Raw genomic sequence first — 16,715 nt, forward strand, 5'->3', positions numbered from 1 at the left:
CAGTTCAACATTTCTTGTGGAGATCATCTGATCAGGACAAAAGGATGCATTGGGTTGGCTGGGAAAAGATAACGAGACCAAAAATGGAAGGAGGGTTGGGTTTGCAATCGGCTAAGGGTAGGAATATTGCCTTGTTGACTAAGTTGAATTGGAGGTTCCATACGGAGAGCGAATCTCTTTGGGCTAGAGTTTTAAAAAACAAGTATTGCTCTCAGTAAAGAGTTCGTTCTAGAAACTGTGACAGATTGCCATGCTCTCAAATCTGGTCTGGCATGAAGAAAGGGAAAAATGTTTTCCTTGAAGGCATAAGGTGGCTGCTAGGGAGAAATAGTAATCTCAATTTTCGGAACAACAAATGGTTGAATGAAGGACCTTTGAGACATCTAATTCAAGGACCCCTGCCCCTTGCTAGTGAGGAAGAAAGAATTAAAGATGTTATTTCTCCAGTGGGTTGGAATTGGGCAAGGATCCCCTTCGAGCTTCCTACAAGTTGCAAGAAGGAAATTTAGGCAATCTCGATGGCTATGACTGGTATTAGTCAGGATAGACGATACGGATGGAGTCAAGGGATGGAGATTTTGATCTTAAGAGTGCATATAGGCGTGCTGTAGGCCTAGGTCCTCCTCTCCCTTTTCAAGGCAATTGGGTTTGGACACTCAAAACTTTGCCAAGAATTCAAGCTTTCTTATGGAAGTGCTACCATGACAGCATTGGTGTTAAAGAATTTTTTATAGCTAGGGGGATGATAATGGATCTAACATGCCCCCTGTGCCACACTGGTGTCGAATCAATTGCACATGCTCTAAGGGATTGTCCAGTCATCATGCCTACCTAGAATCTCCTTGGAATCCCATATAGTAGCGGCATTTTCTTCTCTCAAGACATCCATACCTGGTTGGCAAAGAACCATACCACAGAGAAAGGCAAGGCGAATTGCTCTATTCCTTGGAAGGTGATCTTCCCCTTCACAGTCTGGTTGATTTGGAACAATAGAAACCAGGTGGTTTTTAAGAACAAGAGTTCCAATTTGAACCTGGCAACAGAAATGACCCAAAGAGCTAGGGAATTTTTCTATTGTGCCTACTCCCCAAACGTTGCAGTAGATTGGATAGTTAAGTAGATCAGATGGCAAAGGCCAGCTCAAGGATGGGTAAAGCTCAACACCGATGGTTTGTTGTTAGGAAATCCCGGTCTGACAGGAGGCAGGGGTGTTATCCATGATGAGGAGGGGAATTGGATTGTGGGTTTTGCAAGAAATATCGGCATTACATCTAGCTTTCAGGTTGAATTATGGGGTCTTCGTGATGGCCAAGCTTTATGTGTTGATCGTAATTTCAGCACTGTAGAAGTAGAGCTTGATGCATGATCTATTTAGATGCATTATTCACCCCTCTTTGCTCTAACAGCCTAATTATTCCTTTGGTGGATGATTGCAAGCAGCTGGCTTCTCGTATTCCCCGGATCCATTTTAAACACTGCTATCGTGAAGCGAATAGAAGTGCTGATAAGCTTGCTAGGATGGGGTCTGTTCAAGAGAGTTCTTTTGAGATTTTCTTAAGTCCGCCTATGGACATTTCTTGCATTTTTAATTCTGAGATGTATGGTGTGTACTTAAGTAGGGAATGCCCTGAGACCTTGTTCTCCTTTTAGTTGATTTATCTATCTTATATTTACCAAAAAAAAAAGTTCAATTTATATTTAATGCAAGAGTTACACATTTTTTAAGCCATAAATATATACATGAATTTTATTTTATTTTTTAATATAAAAAAGAGTTGACTCTTTCTACTTTATTTCATTTTATTGGGTTATTATTATTATTTATATTGACTATTGTCCTTTGTGTAACATTAACTAACCTAACACAAAAATTATATTCTCCAAAAAAATAACCTAATACAAAAATTGAAAATATTTTAGATAGTACACATGACATAAAATTAAAAAAAAATTAAAATTTTTTCTGTACATACCGCAATACTTTATCATTATCCATTAAATTTTATCAGATTGTTGTTTAGTTTTATCTTTACTTAAATATATGGGTATATGAGCATTTTTAAACTAAAAAAGGGGCAAATTACAATTTATCCACCTGTGGTTTGGTCGAAATTTAAGTTGCTTACTTGTGGTTTGAAATTCGACACTTTACTCACCTGAGGTTAGCTTAGTTAGATTTCTATAACCCACCTCTGTTAAAAACAGAACTAAATATGTAATTTTGCTCAACTTTTATATCTCTCTTCTCCAAAAACACAATAAATATAAAAATAAAAGATTAAATAAATTTAAAAACTATCAATCGAAATACTTTCATCATGGAATTTCAAATTACAGGTAGGCAACTTAAATTTTAGTCAAATCTCAAGTAAGTAAAGTATCAAATTTTAAATCACAAATAAACAACTTAAATTTCAAATAAACTACGTATGAATAAGTTGTAATTTACCAAAAAAATAAAATAAATAAAGAATCTAAATATGGAAACTCCTTAATGATAGTAAATAGTAAAGATAACAAAGATTTGATACGTAAATCCATGATAGGACATTTTGATTTACTGACCATCCATTTTTTTCCCACCTCTCGAAATCAGCCACATCAACATGCTAGATATTTTTCTTTTAACCTCTTAAACTCTTTATTAGTCATTCTTTCTCTGCTGACCTAATCAGTACAGTTGTAGTTTAAAGTTTAAACAACCCATTGCGCACACGTAGTACAGAACAGAAAAAGTACATTTAGAACTAGTGTTCTTTCCCATAGATGGTAATGTCTGTGCCCATTCTTGCCTTGTAGTTTGGACTTTGATGGTCTATATACAATGTGGGAAATTAAGAAAGGAAAGAAATCATTGAAATTTGAAAGGAAGAAATTTTTACAGTGGGTGAATGACACTCTAAAATCATGTCGAGTCTCAACTATAGATGAGTTCAGAGTTTGTTTTGAGTTTGATGATGGTTCTAAAAGTCACGTTGATGGATGGATTGACTTTGCAATCTCAAAGGGAGCTAAGAGACTTGAATTGGACTTTACAATAACAAAGCCATTCAAAGATGCAAGTAATTCTTATAGGTTTCCAAATGAGCGTTTTACAAGTGACAAAACTTGTATCAAGTCCCTCACATCCCTCACTCTAAAATACATACGTGTAACTGGAGAGCTTCTGGAGCACTTCCTTTCCAATTGTCCCTCGCTTGAAAGATTACATGTGGACAATTCTGAAGATTTAGTGAATCTGAAGATTTACGATTCATCGTTGAAATTGAAGTACTTGCACATAATACGTTGTTTAGAATTTAAAAGTATTGAGATTAATGCTCCAAATCTTGAGTCTTTTGGCTATGTTGGTAATGAAATAAGACTGCATGTTCATTCTGCACCCCATCTTCTAGATGTATGTATTGGTGGGATGTATTCGCATCCTATATATTATGCATTTGGCTCTCCTTCGAGCTACCTTTATCAGCTAGAGAGTTTGACGCTCGATGTTCACTCCTATACTTATGTAAGCACTTCAAATTCATTTGCAATCTCTTACATATATGTTTATCTAGTTTTACACAATTTACTCTCATCTCCTGTTTTTTCCTTTTCAGGATGGCGTTGAATTCCCTGAATTTCAAACTCTTACCAAGCTTAAACACCTTAAGGTCACAGTTGGCGCAAGTGAAGGATCAAGCCTCCTCGGTTTAATACCTCTAATAGAAGCAGCACCTTTTTTACATAAATTTGTCTTTGAGGTGACTATTCTTACCTCATAACTTCACACAAAACATACTAGTAGCTTTTAGTCTTTAATCTAGGTTATGCAATCTGCACACTAATTGTTGGCTCGTGGTTTATCATCATTAATTATATATATATATATATATATATATATATATATGTTAAATACTACTTTGAACTGATGAATAGTGATAATTATACCATTTCAATAGTTGAACCCCGTCTTATATATTTGATCAATAATTGTTTGTTTGTAGATTGATGTTGCTCAGTCTTACTCTATTTGAGGGTTTTGTTAAAATAATTATTCATCATCCCAATATAAAAATAAATACTCTTATGCGAGAAACAACTAAACTTTGAAAAGTGAAGATGATGACTCCAATAGAATTGAACATTCATTTCAAAACTTTTTCCTTAGAAATACATAATGTTAATGTTTCCGACAAATGACAATTCAAGTTCAAAGGTTCAATTTTATTTTATTCTTTAATCTAGGTGATGCAATCTGCTGTTGTCCCATGTTTTTCCTTTTTTTTTTCTTTTAATATATATATATATATATCTATTTAACAGATACTCATTTGAACTCGAATTTTTCATTTGTCATAAGCATTTATATTATGTATTTCTAAGAAAAAGGTGTTGAAATGAATGTTCAGTTCTATTGGAGTCATCATCTTCACTTTTAGCAATTTCTCACGTAAGTGTTTTTATTTTTATTTTGGGACAATGAAGAAACATTTAAAAAAAAAAAAAAACTCCAACATTGAGTACAACTGAGCAACATCAAGCTGCAAACAAACATCTATTTTTCAAATATAGAAAACACTATACCACCACATGCCAGTCAATCATGATACAACCCTTAACCATGCTCTGACCTCCTCCCTAATGGGTTTAAATCTGGTCTTGTTAGATATAATTTTCCCTGCATCTTTTGATCATCATTATTTGTTTCTAATTCCAAAGAACGTAGCCGGTCATCATTATTTGTTGTTTGATGGTAATCTATATTATATGCTTACACATATCCCCTTGAGAATCATTGCTCTTTGTTTTGAAGTTCCTTACTTTCCTTTTCCAATTGCATGCATGACATGATTCTTATTTTTGTTTTCCCAATTACAGTTAATATTGTCAGAGATGAATTTTCCTAAAAAGGCAAGGAAGGTGAAGAAATATCCCAATGAACACCTCAAGGAGGTGGAAATAGTTGGGTTTGCAGGGCGTGCAATAGACATTCAACTTGTTGTTTACTTACTCGAAAGTGCCATCAACCTTGAGAAGATTATTGTTAATCTTTGTGCTCCATATGTAGTGGGAATCCCCTGCCCAAAGAATATTAGGACTACAGTTGAATACAAAGGTGCCAAAGAAGCTGCCATGCGGCTAAAAAAAAAAACAAATTACAAGAGCTGAGTTTGTTATAATGTAATCATCCTTGTTAATATTAGTGATTGTTGGTGTGTGCAAGTTAATATTTATCAATACGTAGAGAGCTTGAATTGTTTTTGTTTTAGTGATATTTGATATTTATATCAAAGTAGTTGTGACTTGTGACATGGACAAGTAATTCTTATAATGCGATGGTTGTCTTCTATTGTTTCTACTTGATATGTTTATTCTGTTATTGAAATTGAAAAACGAGTAATGTCAATTGTTGTAGTTGATGTTGTCCTCTGGGTTTCCGTGGTGGTGGTGGTCAAGTTGTGGCCTTTGGGTTTCGTAGGTGGTGGCCTTGATTGTGGTTGGTGGGTTCTTTTTGTGGTTGTTGTTGTTGTTTTTGCTGCTAGTGGCTACAGGTTCGTTATTGGTGTTTGGCTAGATTTGGTTGGGTTTAGTTTGTGTTGTGCTTTTTGGGTTATGGAGTGGAGGATGTGGTGGTTGTGACAGTGGTTGTTGGTTGGTGGTCACTTGTTCATTTACCATTGGGTTGTGTTTTTTTTTTTTTTTTTTTTAATAGGAATTTTGAGTTAACACTATTTTAATGTATTGAATCGAAGGATAGAAAATATGATGTAAAGCATATTGTAAAATTGTGTGTTGAAATAAAAATTTTTGATGTAAAAATGACCTATATTTAGAACAAATGATGTTGATGCTCTTCCAGCATTAGCATTGGGTGGGTATTGCTAAAATTTTTTAAGCAATTGTGAATTGTAAATTCCCTTAAAATAGAGATTACTGTTAAGGATGTTCGTGTTCACCAAATCGTACGACCACGCCCAAACCGACCAAAATCGCCCGCAAAATGAAGTAACTGTACCACACCGCAATTGGAAATGAACCGCACCGCACCTCACCTCTATTTTAATTTATTTTATATTAAATATATATTAATAATTTAATGATATATGAAATAAGTGGCTAGCCTAATCTTGCATTCAGTTTCATTTTAAAAAGATTTCACTTTTGTTAGATGCAAAATCAAAAGTTCAAAACATCATCCACTTCTCCATTTCATGCCCACTCTCACAAAATCAAAAGTTCAAAAGTTTTTAATAATATTTTTCGTTTTGTTTTGTATATACTATATGTTTGTAGTACTTTTAGTTTACTGCCAAATTGTCATAGATTTTTTTTTGGTCTCTGTATATATTTGTGTTACTTTTTTTGTTACACATGTTTTATATATATTTTTAAAAAACTTACTATCATATTGTCATGATTATGAATAGTAAATTAGAAATTGGTCATGACATCTTCAATAATATACCATCCAAAACCGACCAAATCACACTGCACATGTAATTGCAAAATTGCGGTGCAGTTATGGATTTGGCCAAACCACACTAAACCACATCGCGAACACCCCTAATTACTGTAGACGTGTGGGAAAATTGAAATATACTATTTTATTGTCTCTCTCTTCCTAAATAAATTAAAAATATATTCTCTCTCTTTAGTCTCTTGACAAACCCCCCCTTTCTCTCTCCAATTTGCTTAACACATCGAGATGAGGTATCTTAGCCCTATCTCAGTGGGTTGTCCTATCATGAGCCTGAACACTTTGGGTGGTCACTCAATGATCTTGTGTCCTCCGAAGAGTAGATTAGTGGTTGTGGTGGTGGTTGTGATTGGTGGGTTGACAGTTTCGAAGATTTTGGTTGAGAGATCAGGGTATATGACTGTGATTTCAAAATGAGTATGTGATTTTTTAAATTTGGTTTTCTATGCATAGCTATGTGATTTTGTTGGCTGTTGATGGTGGTGGTGGCGGTGGTGGGTTTTGAGGGTGGTGGTTGTTGTGGTTGAGTTTTATTTATTTTTATTTTTATTTTGGGAAGGGTATTAATTGTGGTGGTAATGGCTCGTATTCATTGTGGTTGTGGTGGCTAGTTTTGATTGTGAGTGAAGAGAGCAAGAGACAAAGAGGAAGAGAGAGAAATCGCAACGAATGAAGAGAGAAACAGTGAGGTAGAAGGATTAAGAGAGTGAAATGAATAAAATAATGAATAGTATTAGTTTAGATGTGAAATATGAGAATTGGGATGTTAGATGAGTTGTACAATGATATGTTAAAATAAATAAAGTAGCATTTTAGATGGTAAAATAAGTATTTTTTTAGGTACCCAAATGTAAATGCTCTTAAATAGAAGTAGATAGAAATGATGATGTGGTGCCTCTTATTAGAGGTCCCCATGATTGATAGAATTCAAGAATAATTTACTAATTTTATAGATACCTTTTACGATTTTACCACACAAATTTCTACCGTTATCCTATATGTAGGACATTATGATTTATTGCTTATTACTTTTGTGGACCACCATTTTTTTTTCGACCCCTCAAAATAAGCCACATCAATATACTATAATTTTCTTTTAAACTCATTAGTCATCTCATGATATATGGTCTTTCTTTCTCTACTGAGTTATACAATTAAACAAATTGCGCACATTGTGTAAGTACAGTGCCTCTAAAACTTAGAAATAAAAATGGGTAATTACAGTAAACTTACGTGTGGTTTGGTCCAAATTCATATTGCCTACACTTGGGTTGAAAAGTCACATTATAATTATTGCAGAGCAATATAAGCTTAATTTAAGAACCAAAATTGGAAGATATACGTCACTACAAGAAATCTGGGTTTAGGCGGTGTTTTTTTTAGTGACGTTTTTAAATCCGCCACTATAAGTGGCATACTGTGACATTTTCTAAAAACGCCGCTAAAGATTGAGATTTTAGTGACGTTTTTTAAAAAACGTCGCTGTAACTCAAAACAATACCAACATTTCTTAAAACGTTGCAAGAAGTATAGTTTTAGCAGCGCATATCTCGTTTATAGCAACGTTTTAATAAAACGTCGCTATAGTGATTAAAGATAATGTACTAAGCATGTATCTAAAAAAGAAATACTCTATAGTGACGTTTTCTAAAATGTCGCTACAGTGATTACAGCAAATGATCCCACCTGTTGGTGAAAAAAAAAATACTCGCTATATTGATTAAAGCAAACACTTTCAAATACTCTATAGCGACGTTTCGAAAACGTTGCTATATGTTCTAAACTTTTAACTTTCAGGTTCCCAAAAAAAATACGCGCTATCTTGAACAAAGCAAACACTTTCAAATACTCTATAGCGACGTTTCGAAAACGTCACTATATGTTCTAAACATTTTCACTTTCAAGTTCCCACACTTTTTTTCCCTCTATATATTTTTTTTTGGCCTACACTTTTTTTTTTCTTTCTTTTCATTAACTCACTCCGTGTCCCACTCTTTTCTTTCTTAGGCTCACTATTCATTGTCCCCTTCCTTTCTTTTCTTTGTTCTTTGTTCCTAGTGTTTTCTTTGTGACCCATTTTCTCTAGGACCACCACACATCTTTTCCCTTCCACCCACTACCACCGCGGCCGTCATCAACCTCCACTAAGACCCACTGCCACCACCATACTTTTTTCCCTCTTTTTTATTGTTCAAGTTTCTTTAGAGTGTAAGTATTTGTTCTTGGCTTATGAGTTTGCTTTGATATGGTATTTTTTTAATGGGTCATGGAGCTTTTTTGCTATTTTTCAGTTTTGGTTGGAAAGCTTTTGTTGTTCAATTTTCTTTAGAGTGTAAGTATTTGTTCTTGGCTTATGGGTTTGCTTTGATATGGTATTTCTTCAATGGGTCATGGAGCTTTTGTGCTAATTTTTGCTATTTTTCAGTTTTGGTTTAAAGTTTTTGTTGGTCAAGTTTCTTTAGAGTGTAATTATTTTTTTTTGGCTTATGGGTTTGCTTTGATTTGGTTTTTCTTTAATGGTTCAGGGAGTTTTGTACTAATTTTTGCTTTATTCTATTTTGGTTGGAAATTGGTAGAAAATTCTCTTATTCAAATTTGGCTTCTTGGGCAAAAGGACTTGAGGATCAAGGGCTGAATCATTGTAAGTATTTCTTTAGAGTGTTAGTCTTTGTTTTTCAATATTATACCTTCTAGCAGTGGCAGGGGATGAACAATAGGATTGCAAAATAGACTATGTTCCAAACATATATATTAATAGACTATCTCGCAATTAATATTCCTCAGCATAGAGTGAATACCAACTACTACGATTAGGCGAGAATTACTCTCATTATTAATGCTATCATGGTAACTCTTACCAAACAAAATAATTTGCCGCTATTTCTTTGACCTCTAAGTGATAATAGCAAGAACTCAGCATAGAGGATACTATCAAACTTAGTCTAGTGTACACCATTGCCTAGAATCATGTGTAGCCACATTTCATCCCCTTAAACAGGTTTATTATGTAGTGCCATGATACAAAACACCCTCCGCATGGAATGCAAAGCTCGAGGCTAAGACAAGGTGTTTGATCAAACTACTATAAACCAAGAAATTCAATCCTGTAGTACCATGAAATAAATACTCTCCGCATGGAATGCTAAGCTCGAAGCAAAGACAAAGTATATATTTCACACTACTATGAACCAACAATGGAGGCCGTGAGATCCAACCCTTGTATCTCTCTCCCACTAGAAATTTTAAAACAAGTGGATTGTCCTAAAAACATTGTGATCTAATCACAAATTTAACCCTACACATCAAATGTGTTTAATTGTTTAAATTCGATGTGATGTTACTAAGTCACGTCACTTTAGTGTAACAAACATTCACTTAATCACAAAGAAGTTTAACCTTGTAATCCATGAAGTAAATACCCTCCGCATGGAATGCAAGACTTGAAGTCAAGACAAGGTATTTATTCACATTACAATAAACTTAACAAAAGGGTTATTTAAGCACTCCCACTCATTATTTGGGTTTTTTTCTTAAATAATTGTGATCCCATCACAACTAATAACCTTACACTTGTTCAAGACTCTAATCTTATTAGAATCACTAACTAAAATGGAAGTCCTAAACTATTTAGGATTCCTTAAACACTAATGAATCAAAAATTAGTTATATAAAACTCTCTCCTTAATTTACTAAATAAAAGATTCTAATCTCATTAGAAACTATATAACTTTTTAATTAGAATTTTAATCTCATTAAAACCCTCTAATTAAAATAAATTAAGGACTTTTAATCATAAAACAATTTAGGACTAAGAGTTCTATTTAACTAACATCTTTGATCTCAGTATGTCTTTTAGTTAGATAATGATTAATAAATATCCTTAACTTTTAAGGACTATAAAATTAATCATATAGCCTTGCTTTTATTAAAGTTTTAACACTTAGTCAAAAACAAGTGAAAATTCAAAATTCAGTGCCTTTGATCGGTCGAAAGGAATTCTCGATCGATCGAGACTCACAAAACTGATTTTTTTAGAATTTTCAGGTAACCGTTTTTGACATCTTCATTGATCTACCATCAAAAACACTTTTTGATTTTATCAACGAAGATTTACAGATCAAGAACTATAATAATGCTAGACACGTGAAAAAATATAATCCTAATCTAATTAGGAATAAATTTCATTAAACTAGCATTAACATATATAAATATATATAACGTAATAAAAATCTTTATTATATATAAAAATTCATATTATATTATATATAATATAATATACAAATTAATATATATAATATATAATTATTATATTGTATATATATATATATATATATATATATATATATATATATATATATATATATATATATATATATATAACTATCAGAAAGTTAGAATCCTGGACATATAAAGGATTCACTTTTCAAAAACACATTAAAGCCATCAAGCTTTTGTAGACTAAGTCAATGCATTTGCACAAAGGCCAATCAACCGTGGGCCATCTTATTGTCTTATTCTAAACCAAGTTGTGCAACAAACTCAAGCAATGCATTAAGTCCAAAAGTTGCAAGCAGTGAAATGAGAATTCAAACCATGCAATTGGTAACCTTTTCTAAGTCCAATCCGTGACATAAATTCAAACCATGCAAATTTGAATTCAAAGTCAAACGGTGCAATAACTGAAGCAGTTTTCCTTTTCAAGCGGTTACTTCATCAATTAATAACTACCATAAGGCATGCAATCCGTACATCAACTATGAAATAACAATCAATACATCAACACTCAATTGTATTCATATCCAAGCACTTTTCTACAAGACACGGCTTCACACAAAAACAATATATCCTTGTGAAGAAACGGATATGTATATACAAGTGATGCAATTCTCTTCATTATATTCATATGATGCAAAAAATTAAGAACACAAAGACATTGGTTTTTCTTAAATTCTAAAATTTAATCACATATTATACAATCATGATATGAAAACCTGGCTCTGATACCAATTGAAGGAAAAATTCTGGTTTTGCATCTCATGCAAAACACATAGCGGAAGCAACGAACTAGGATCTATTTCATTCATGATTGATAACGTGCACTATGTAAATTTCAGAATTTAAGAACAAGATAGCGTACCTTGGTGTGGAGAAATTCAAAACAAAGATTAGAAGCACTTGGAAACACTTTTAATCTTCACTCCAATTCCACTTTACGCCCAAGATGTGTGGTCTCTCAATCAGTTTTATAAAGGGAGAATGAAAGTGTGTCTCACACTCTCTCATACACCGTTTCTTTTTCTTTTCTAATTTCTTCTAATAAAAATTCTGTATGTTTCTCCCTTTATAACTAACTGATTATCTAATTGGGCTGGCCTATTGGGCATTTCCAATTGGGCTTTAGTGTGTGGCTTGGAGTGGGACCAAAAGGGACCAATAAGACACTAGCTTCAATGGGCCTTGGACTTTTCCGTCAACTCTTGACAAGCCCAAAGTTACCATTAATTATATTTAATACCACTATATAAATATAATTGCACTCTAGGCCTTATTAATAAATTATATCCCAAGACTTTATTATGCATGCAACCCCTTCATTAAAATATTCGTAGTAATCCAAAGTCATGAATATAGACTGCCACTTTGAAGATTACTACATCTTAATCCTTGAGTACCTGGTTTAATCCTTTATGTTATTCGTCATATATTTATGAAATCCAATTTCATAAATATATACTTTAGTAACTCCTTACTAAAGTGGTTGGGCCCAACACTCTGAATAACTAAATCCATTAAACTTATCTCAAGGGAATATTTTGTATCTCCATTAAGAGACTATGAATTCCATCTTGAGAATATATGTTCCATCAACACTAAATGCGGATGCCCAACATACTGAGGTTTTGACCGTAACTAATAGATCTCACTCCTGATATATCAAAGCAGCCTACATCTCATGATCAGGTCCATTATTCTCTCAGGATTTAGAGTTGATGTAAATAGAAGTCGTGAGATTTATTATTCATTTGACAGTCGTTAGGAGAATAATAAATCTCACAGCGGTCCAGTTCAATATGTCTTAACTCTTAAAACATATCAATATACCAACTAGAATTCTTCACTTCCATGATCAAGACAAATCATCTTAGTTGATATGTTATAGTCTTCGCAGATGAAACGCCCAATTTCATCACCGACTACGAACTAAACTTCTGAGTTTATAAAGAACTTGTGATTTATATCTTCTGTGACTTTTCACATAAATCACATACAATGCATCTCATGGACTATGATAATGTCTTAGTTCATTTATAGATAGTCTCATATAATTAAACAATTTAATTATTAAATACATGCCAATAAATTGGGTTTTAGGGCATAAACCCCAACATCAGGTTCCTCATTTAGAATTTGATAATACAAAATAGAGACCTCAATATTAGAAGTAAGTTTTGTACCTTGCACCTAGGATCTTTTAATTCTGTCGGATTCAAAAGACTGCCACAATTTTCACATTAATCTCCTCGGGCAGACTGGTAATTGCACCCTTCTTTTGGGCAAGTACCCTCCACACGCCGATCAGCTAAGAACCTTTTGCATGTATCGCAGTAAAGCTGAATATGGTATGAATAAAGTGTTAGTAACAAGAGGTTAAATAAATTTATCACCATTAAAGTCTATAATTGACCACAATAAAAAAGCTGTAGAACAAAAAGGAGACACCAGAAAAATATCCAATAATTGGACAACTAAACAAGAATAGAGAAGTCTTCTTTTTCTTTTTCTTGCATAAAAGAATAGAGTGGTCGAGAATGTTATCATGTACAGAATCACACCAAGTATTAACAAGAAAATAAATCATACTTGCTGCATTGAATTCTCAGAAAGCCAATTGTTCTCCAAAATTTTATTAAAAATCGCTTGGCAAATTTCCGTCTGTTGTGGGGTTGAGGTACGCCCAAATTTATCAAAACTTATACTGAACCAGTCATAGACTTCCTTATGAATAGCATGGTATCTGTAAATGCAGAACACATAAGATGGACTGATGCATGTACATATCGAGTAGTCAAAAAACGTTTGTACTCTGCACGTTCAAGAATTAGAAGGATGCCACGGTTCAAACTTAGCGTACCTAGTCCGCGAGACCACCACTCGCCGGGGCCTTATTCCGCTTAGGGCATGTTCTTCGGTTATGTCCCTCTTGGTCACACAACCCGCATTGCACCTTCCTCCCGCCCTCCTTCCATGGTGTGGTTCTAGGCCGTTTCCCACCCTCGTCCATCTCATTCCTGATTCGTGTTGAGACAGGGCGACCTTTCTCTCGAATCAATTGGGGGTTAGGGAGGACCCTTCGAGTTTCTTCAGGATTTGGCCATGATAATCTATCTTTCAAGACAGGGAAAACGGGAGCATAGCTCCGAAACAGTGCGTCCACGCTATAGCATTGGTCAATGTACTGCTCTGCATCATGTCGATACCTAATACAAACTGCAATGACATGTGAACATGGTATCTTATACAATTTCCATTTCTGACATGTGCAAGTTCTTTGCAACAAATTAACTCCATGTGTGTGATCCCCATGTCTAGCAGTCCCTGGATTATGCGGTGTATCTACTTGATATGACTGTTGTTGCGCACTCAATCTTGTCACCCTGTGATGCTCCGCCTTCTCCTTATTTCTCATGAAGATATCCAAGGCATATTTACACCATTTTTTCCCTGAATTCAACTGCTCTATGCTCTTATTGCGACGATCATCGAAATAAGCATTCAGTTTGAACCATGTGTATTTCACCATTGCTGTAATAGGCAGGCTACGAGCACCCTTTAGAACACCATTGAAGCACTCGGAGACGTTTGTAGTCATCGTCCCATAACGGTAACCCTCGTCAAAAGTTAGAGCCCATTTCTCTTTCGGCACATCCTTCAGATATTGGTGCGCATCCCGGTTCACATTCTCAATTAAATCGAAGGTGGCATTGAACTTTCGCTCCTGGGTTGCACTTGCTGCCCTCCATACTAGGTTCTTTAAAGTTTCATTGTTCCATCTAGTGTTCACGTTACTGCATAGATGACGAAGGCAGTAACGATGTTCTGTCATGGGAGGCTGTAAATAGTCTCGATTAGTGTCTCTGAAGATAGCTTGTATCCCAGGGTGTCTGTCAGATATGACACACAGGTGTCTCCGGTTAGTAACATACCTTCTTATACAAGCCAAGAACCAACCCCAAGTCTCTGTGCTCTCGCTCTCCACAACGGCGAAGGCTAGTGGATAAATCTTATTATTAGCATCTGTCGCAATTGCAATCATCAATTTTCCTTTATATTTTCCATAGAGGTGGGTTGCATCAATACTAATCACAGGCCTACAGTTCTTGAACCCAATAATACATGGACGAAACGCCCAAAATACGGACTTGAATGTACAGGTTCCTGGTTCATCATTATCGTCCACGTTTAACTTATACTTTGTACCCGGACTTGCATCCTTAAGTCCTGCCAAAAAACGTGGCAACTCTGCATAAGACTCCTTAAAATCCCCGTATATAGCTGCAACGGCCTTTTGTTTGGCATCCTAAACCTTGTATGTGAACCATAATAATTATGTTAGAAATTAAGTACAAGTCAAATAATTATAGTTGAAGAAAACAAATCAAGACTTGTAAGGCTATAAGATGAAGATAATATTTCTTTCTCTTTATTCATTTTTTTTTTTCAATTCAATTTCATTTTTCATAACATCAGGTATTCATGGGTTTTGGGAATTACAATCATGCTTATACTTCCATGTAATGAAAAAAGAATGCAAGTTAAAGAATACCTTGTAGTGAGATACTTCGTGTTTTAAGTCTGCCAAAGCAACGTGACGTAAGTTCTTTATCTTATACGTGGGGTCTTCTTGTATATAGCGCTCAAGTACGTATGCTAGGAACACCGAATCAATCATCCGTCCATCATGAGCATTCTGAATTTTGTCGCACGTGTGGGGGTCCTTGCATTTTGCGATCTTCCAGACATTGTCTCCCTTGCAACAGATCGCACGGACTGACCATGGGCAGGAATCATCCTCACAACTCACCATAAGCCTCTCTGAGTCTGAATGCTCAGTTTTAAACCTAAAATTCTCTCGCAGTGCGTACCAAGTTAATGCATGTCGCACCGCAAATTTAGTCGCGAATACCATTCCTTTCATTGGCTGCTGCCTAGGCGTCCAACTTGATACTTCTGCTTGCATAACCAGTGATGGATCAAACATATTATCCCAAGTGTTTTTGGTGAACCATTTCGGCGTAGGATCGGGACCAGGGCATGTGTCTCTATTCTCTTCTACAACCACATCCTCGATATGATCAACATCATCATGTTCACCCATGGTTTCTAGACGCTCCTCAAACTCATCCCTAGTAACATCAATATCAGTTGCATCGTCACCAAGTCCGTGATCATATTCGGGTTCAGATGTGCCCCCATGCAGCTCATCATGAGATAAATGCTCTCCTGCATGCACTTCCTAGGGCCCTTACTCCTCCTCAATGTGTGAAGCATGGGGAAATGTTTGCCACGGTTCAGTACCATACTCATCTCCTGTGTTTTCTGCACACCCTTGATAAGATTGTAATGGTATTGAGTCAATGTGCTCATCTACAGTTCCATCCAAAACAGTGTGTTGTGAACCCTCCCCGGCCTCTACTATGGTGGGCTCAACAATGACATAGAGATCCAAAGCAAAAAATCCTTTCACCACCATTTGCTCAACAATTTCCCACATCATCTTCACTTGGGCGCCACTCGATAACTGTAGTGAATTGTAGAAAACATGGGTGTCTAGAACCCGTTGAGGTGCTCGATACACGATGGAAATTTTATGCCTAGAGTGGTCTAACCTCATCACCTTCAATATTCTTCGTTGCAATTTCATAAGCCCTATCCCACGCTTCACCCTAACACAATTTTGCTTTTGGTTCGAGCCTTGGTATGACAACCCATGCAAGTCATGATAATACATCTCTCCATCGTAGTATACATAGAAAAAGTGAAAATCCATCACTAACCTGTTGGCATCAATATAAAAGTTGCCATAATGTATAACCACTTGCAATTGATCTTGTGTATGATAAAAACAATTTATATTCAAACTCAATCATAGACATCTAAATAATTGAATATTTGACAAATATAAAAACAATTAATAGTATATCGAGTTCTGCGTTCTAGTTAACTCAATTTATAACATTTCTCTCATAAAAAAAAT

At 35.0% G+C, this 16,715-nt stretch overlaps 1 protein-coding gene and 1 pseudogene across 1 annotated transcript; one reads left to right on the top strand and one right to left on the bottom strand.

Annotated features, from left to right (window-relative positions):
• The first annotated feature begins 556 nt into the window (after positions 1 to 556).
• Positions 557 to 5,868, top strand: LOC142633028 (uncharacterized; annotated as a pseudogene).
• A 7,724-nt stretch (positions 5,869 to 13,592) lies between these two features.
• Positions 13,593 to 16,508, bottom strand: LOC142633029 (uncharacterized). Its single transcript, XM_075807315.1, has 3 exons — positions 16,037 to 16,508; positions 15,285 to 15,961; positions 13,593 to 15,038 (listed from the first exon to the last, which is right to left on the bottom strand). Exons 1-3 carry the CDS (start codon positions 16,506 to 16,508, stop codon positions 13,593 to 13,595), a joined length of 2,595 nt encoding a protein of 864 aa, XP_075663430.1.
• Between the last annotated feature and the right edge of the window lie 207 nt (positions 16,509 to 16,715).

The sequence above is a fragment of the Castanea sativa genome, chromosome 4, assembly GCF_040712315.1.
Source record: "Castanea sativa cultivar Marrone di Chiusa Pesio chromosome 4, ASM4071231v1".
Classification (NCBI taxonomy): domain Eukaryota; kingdom Viridiplantae; phylum Streptophyta; class Magnoliopsida; order Fagales; family Fagaceae; genus Castanea; species Castanea sativa.

Coding starts and splice junctions, on each gene's coding strand:
- LOC142633029 (XM_075807315.1), bottom strand. CDS start 16,508: ATGGATTTTCACTTTTTCTATGTATACTACGATGGAGAGATGTATTAT. Junction 15,962..16,036: donor AAACACAGGAGATGAGTATG/GTACTGAACCGT, acceptor AAGTGCATGCAG/GAGAGCATTTATCTCATGAT. Junction 15,039..15,284: donor ACGAAGTATCTCACTACAAG/GTATTCTTTAAC, acceptor TACAAGGTTTAG/GATGCCAAACAAAAGGCCGT.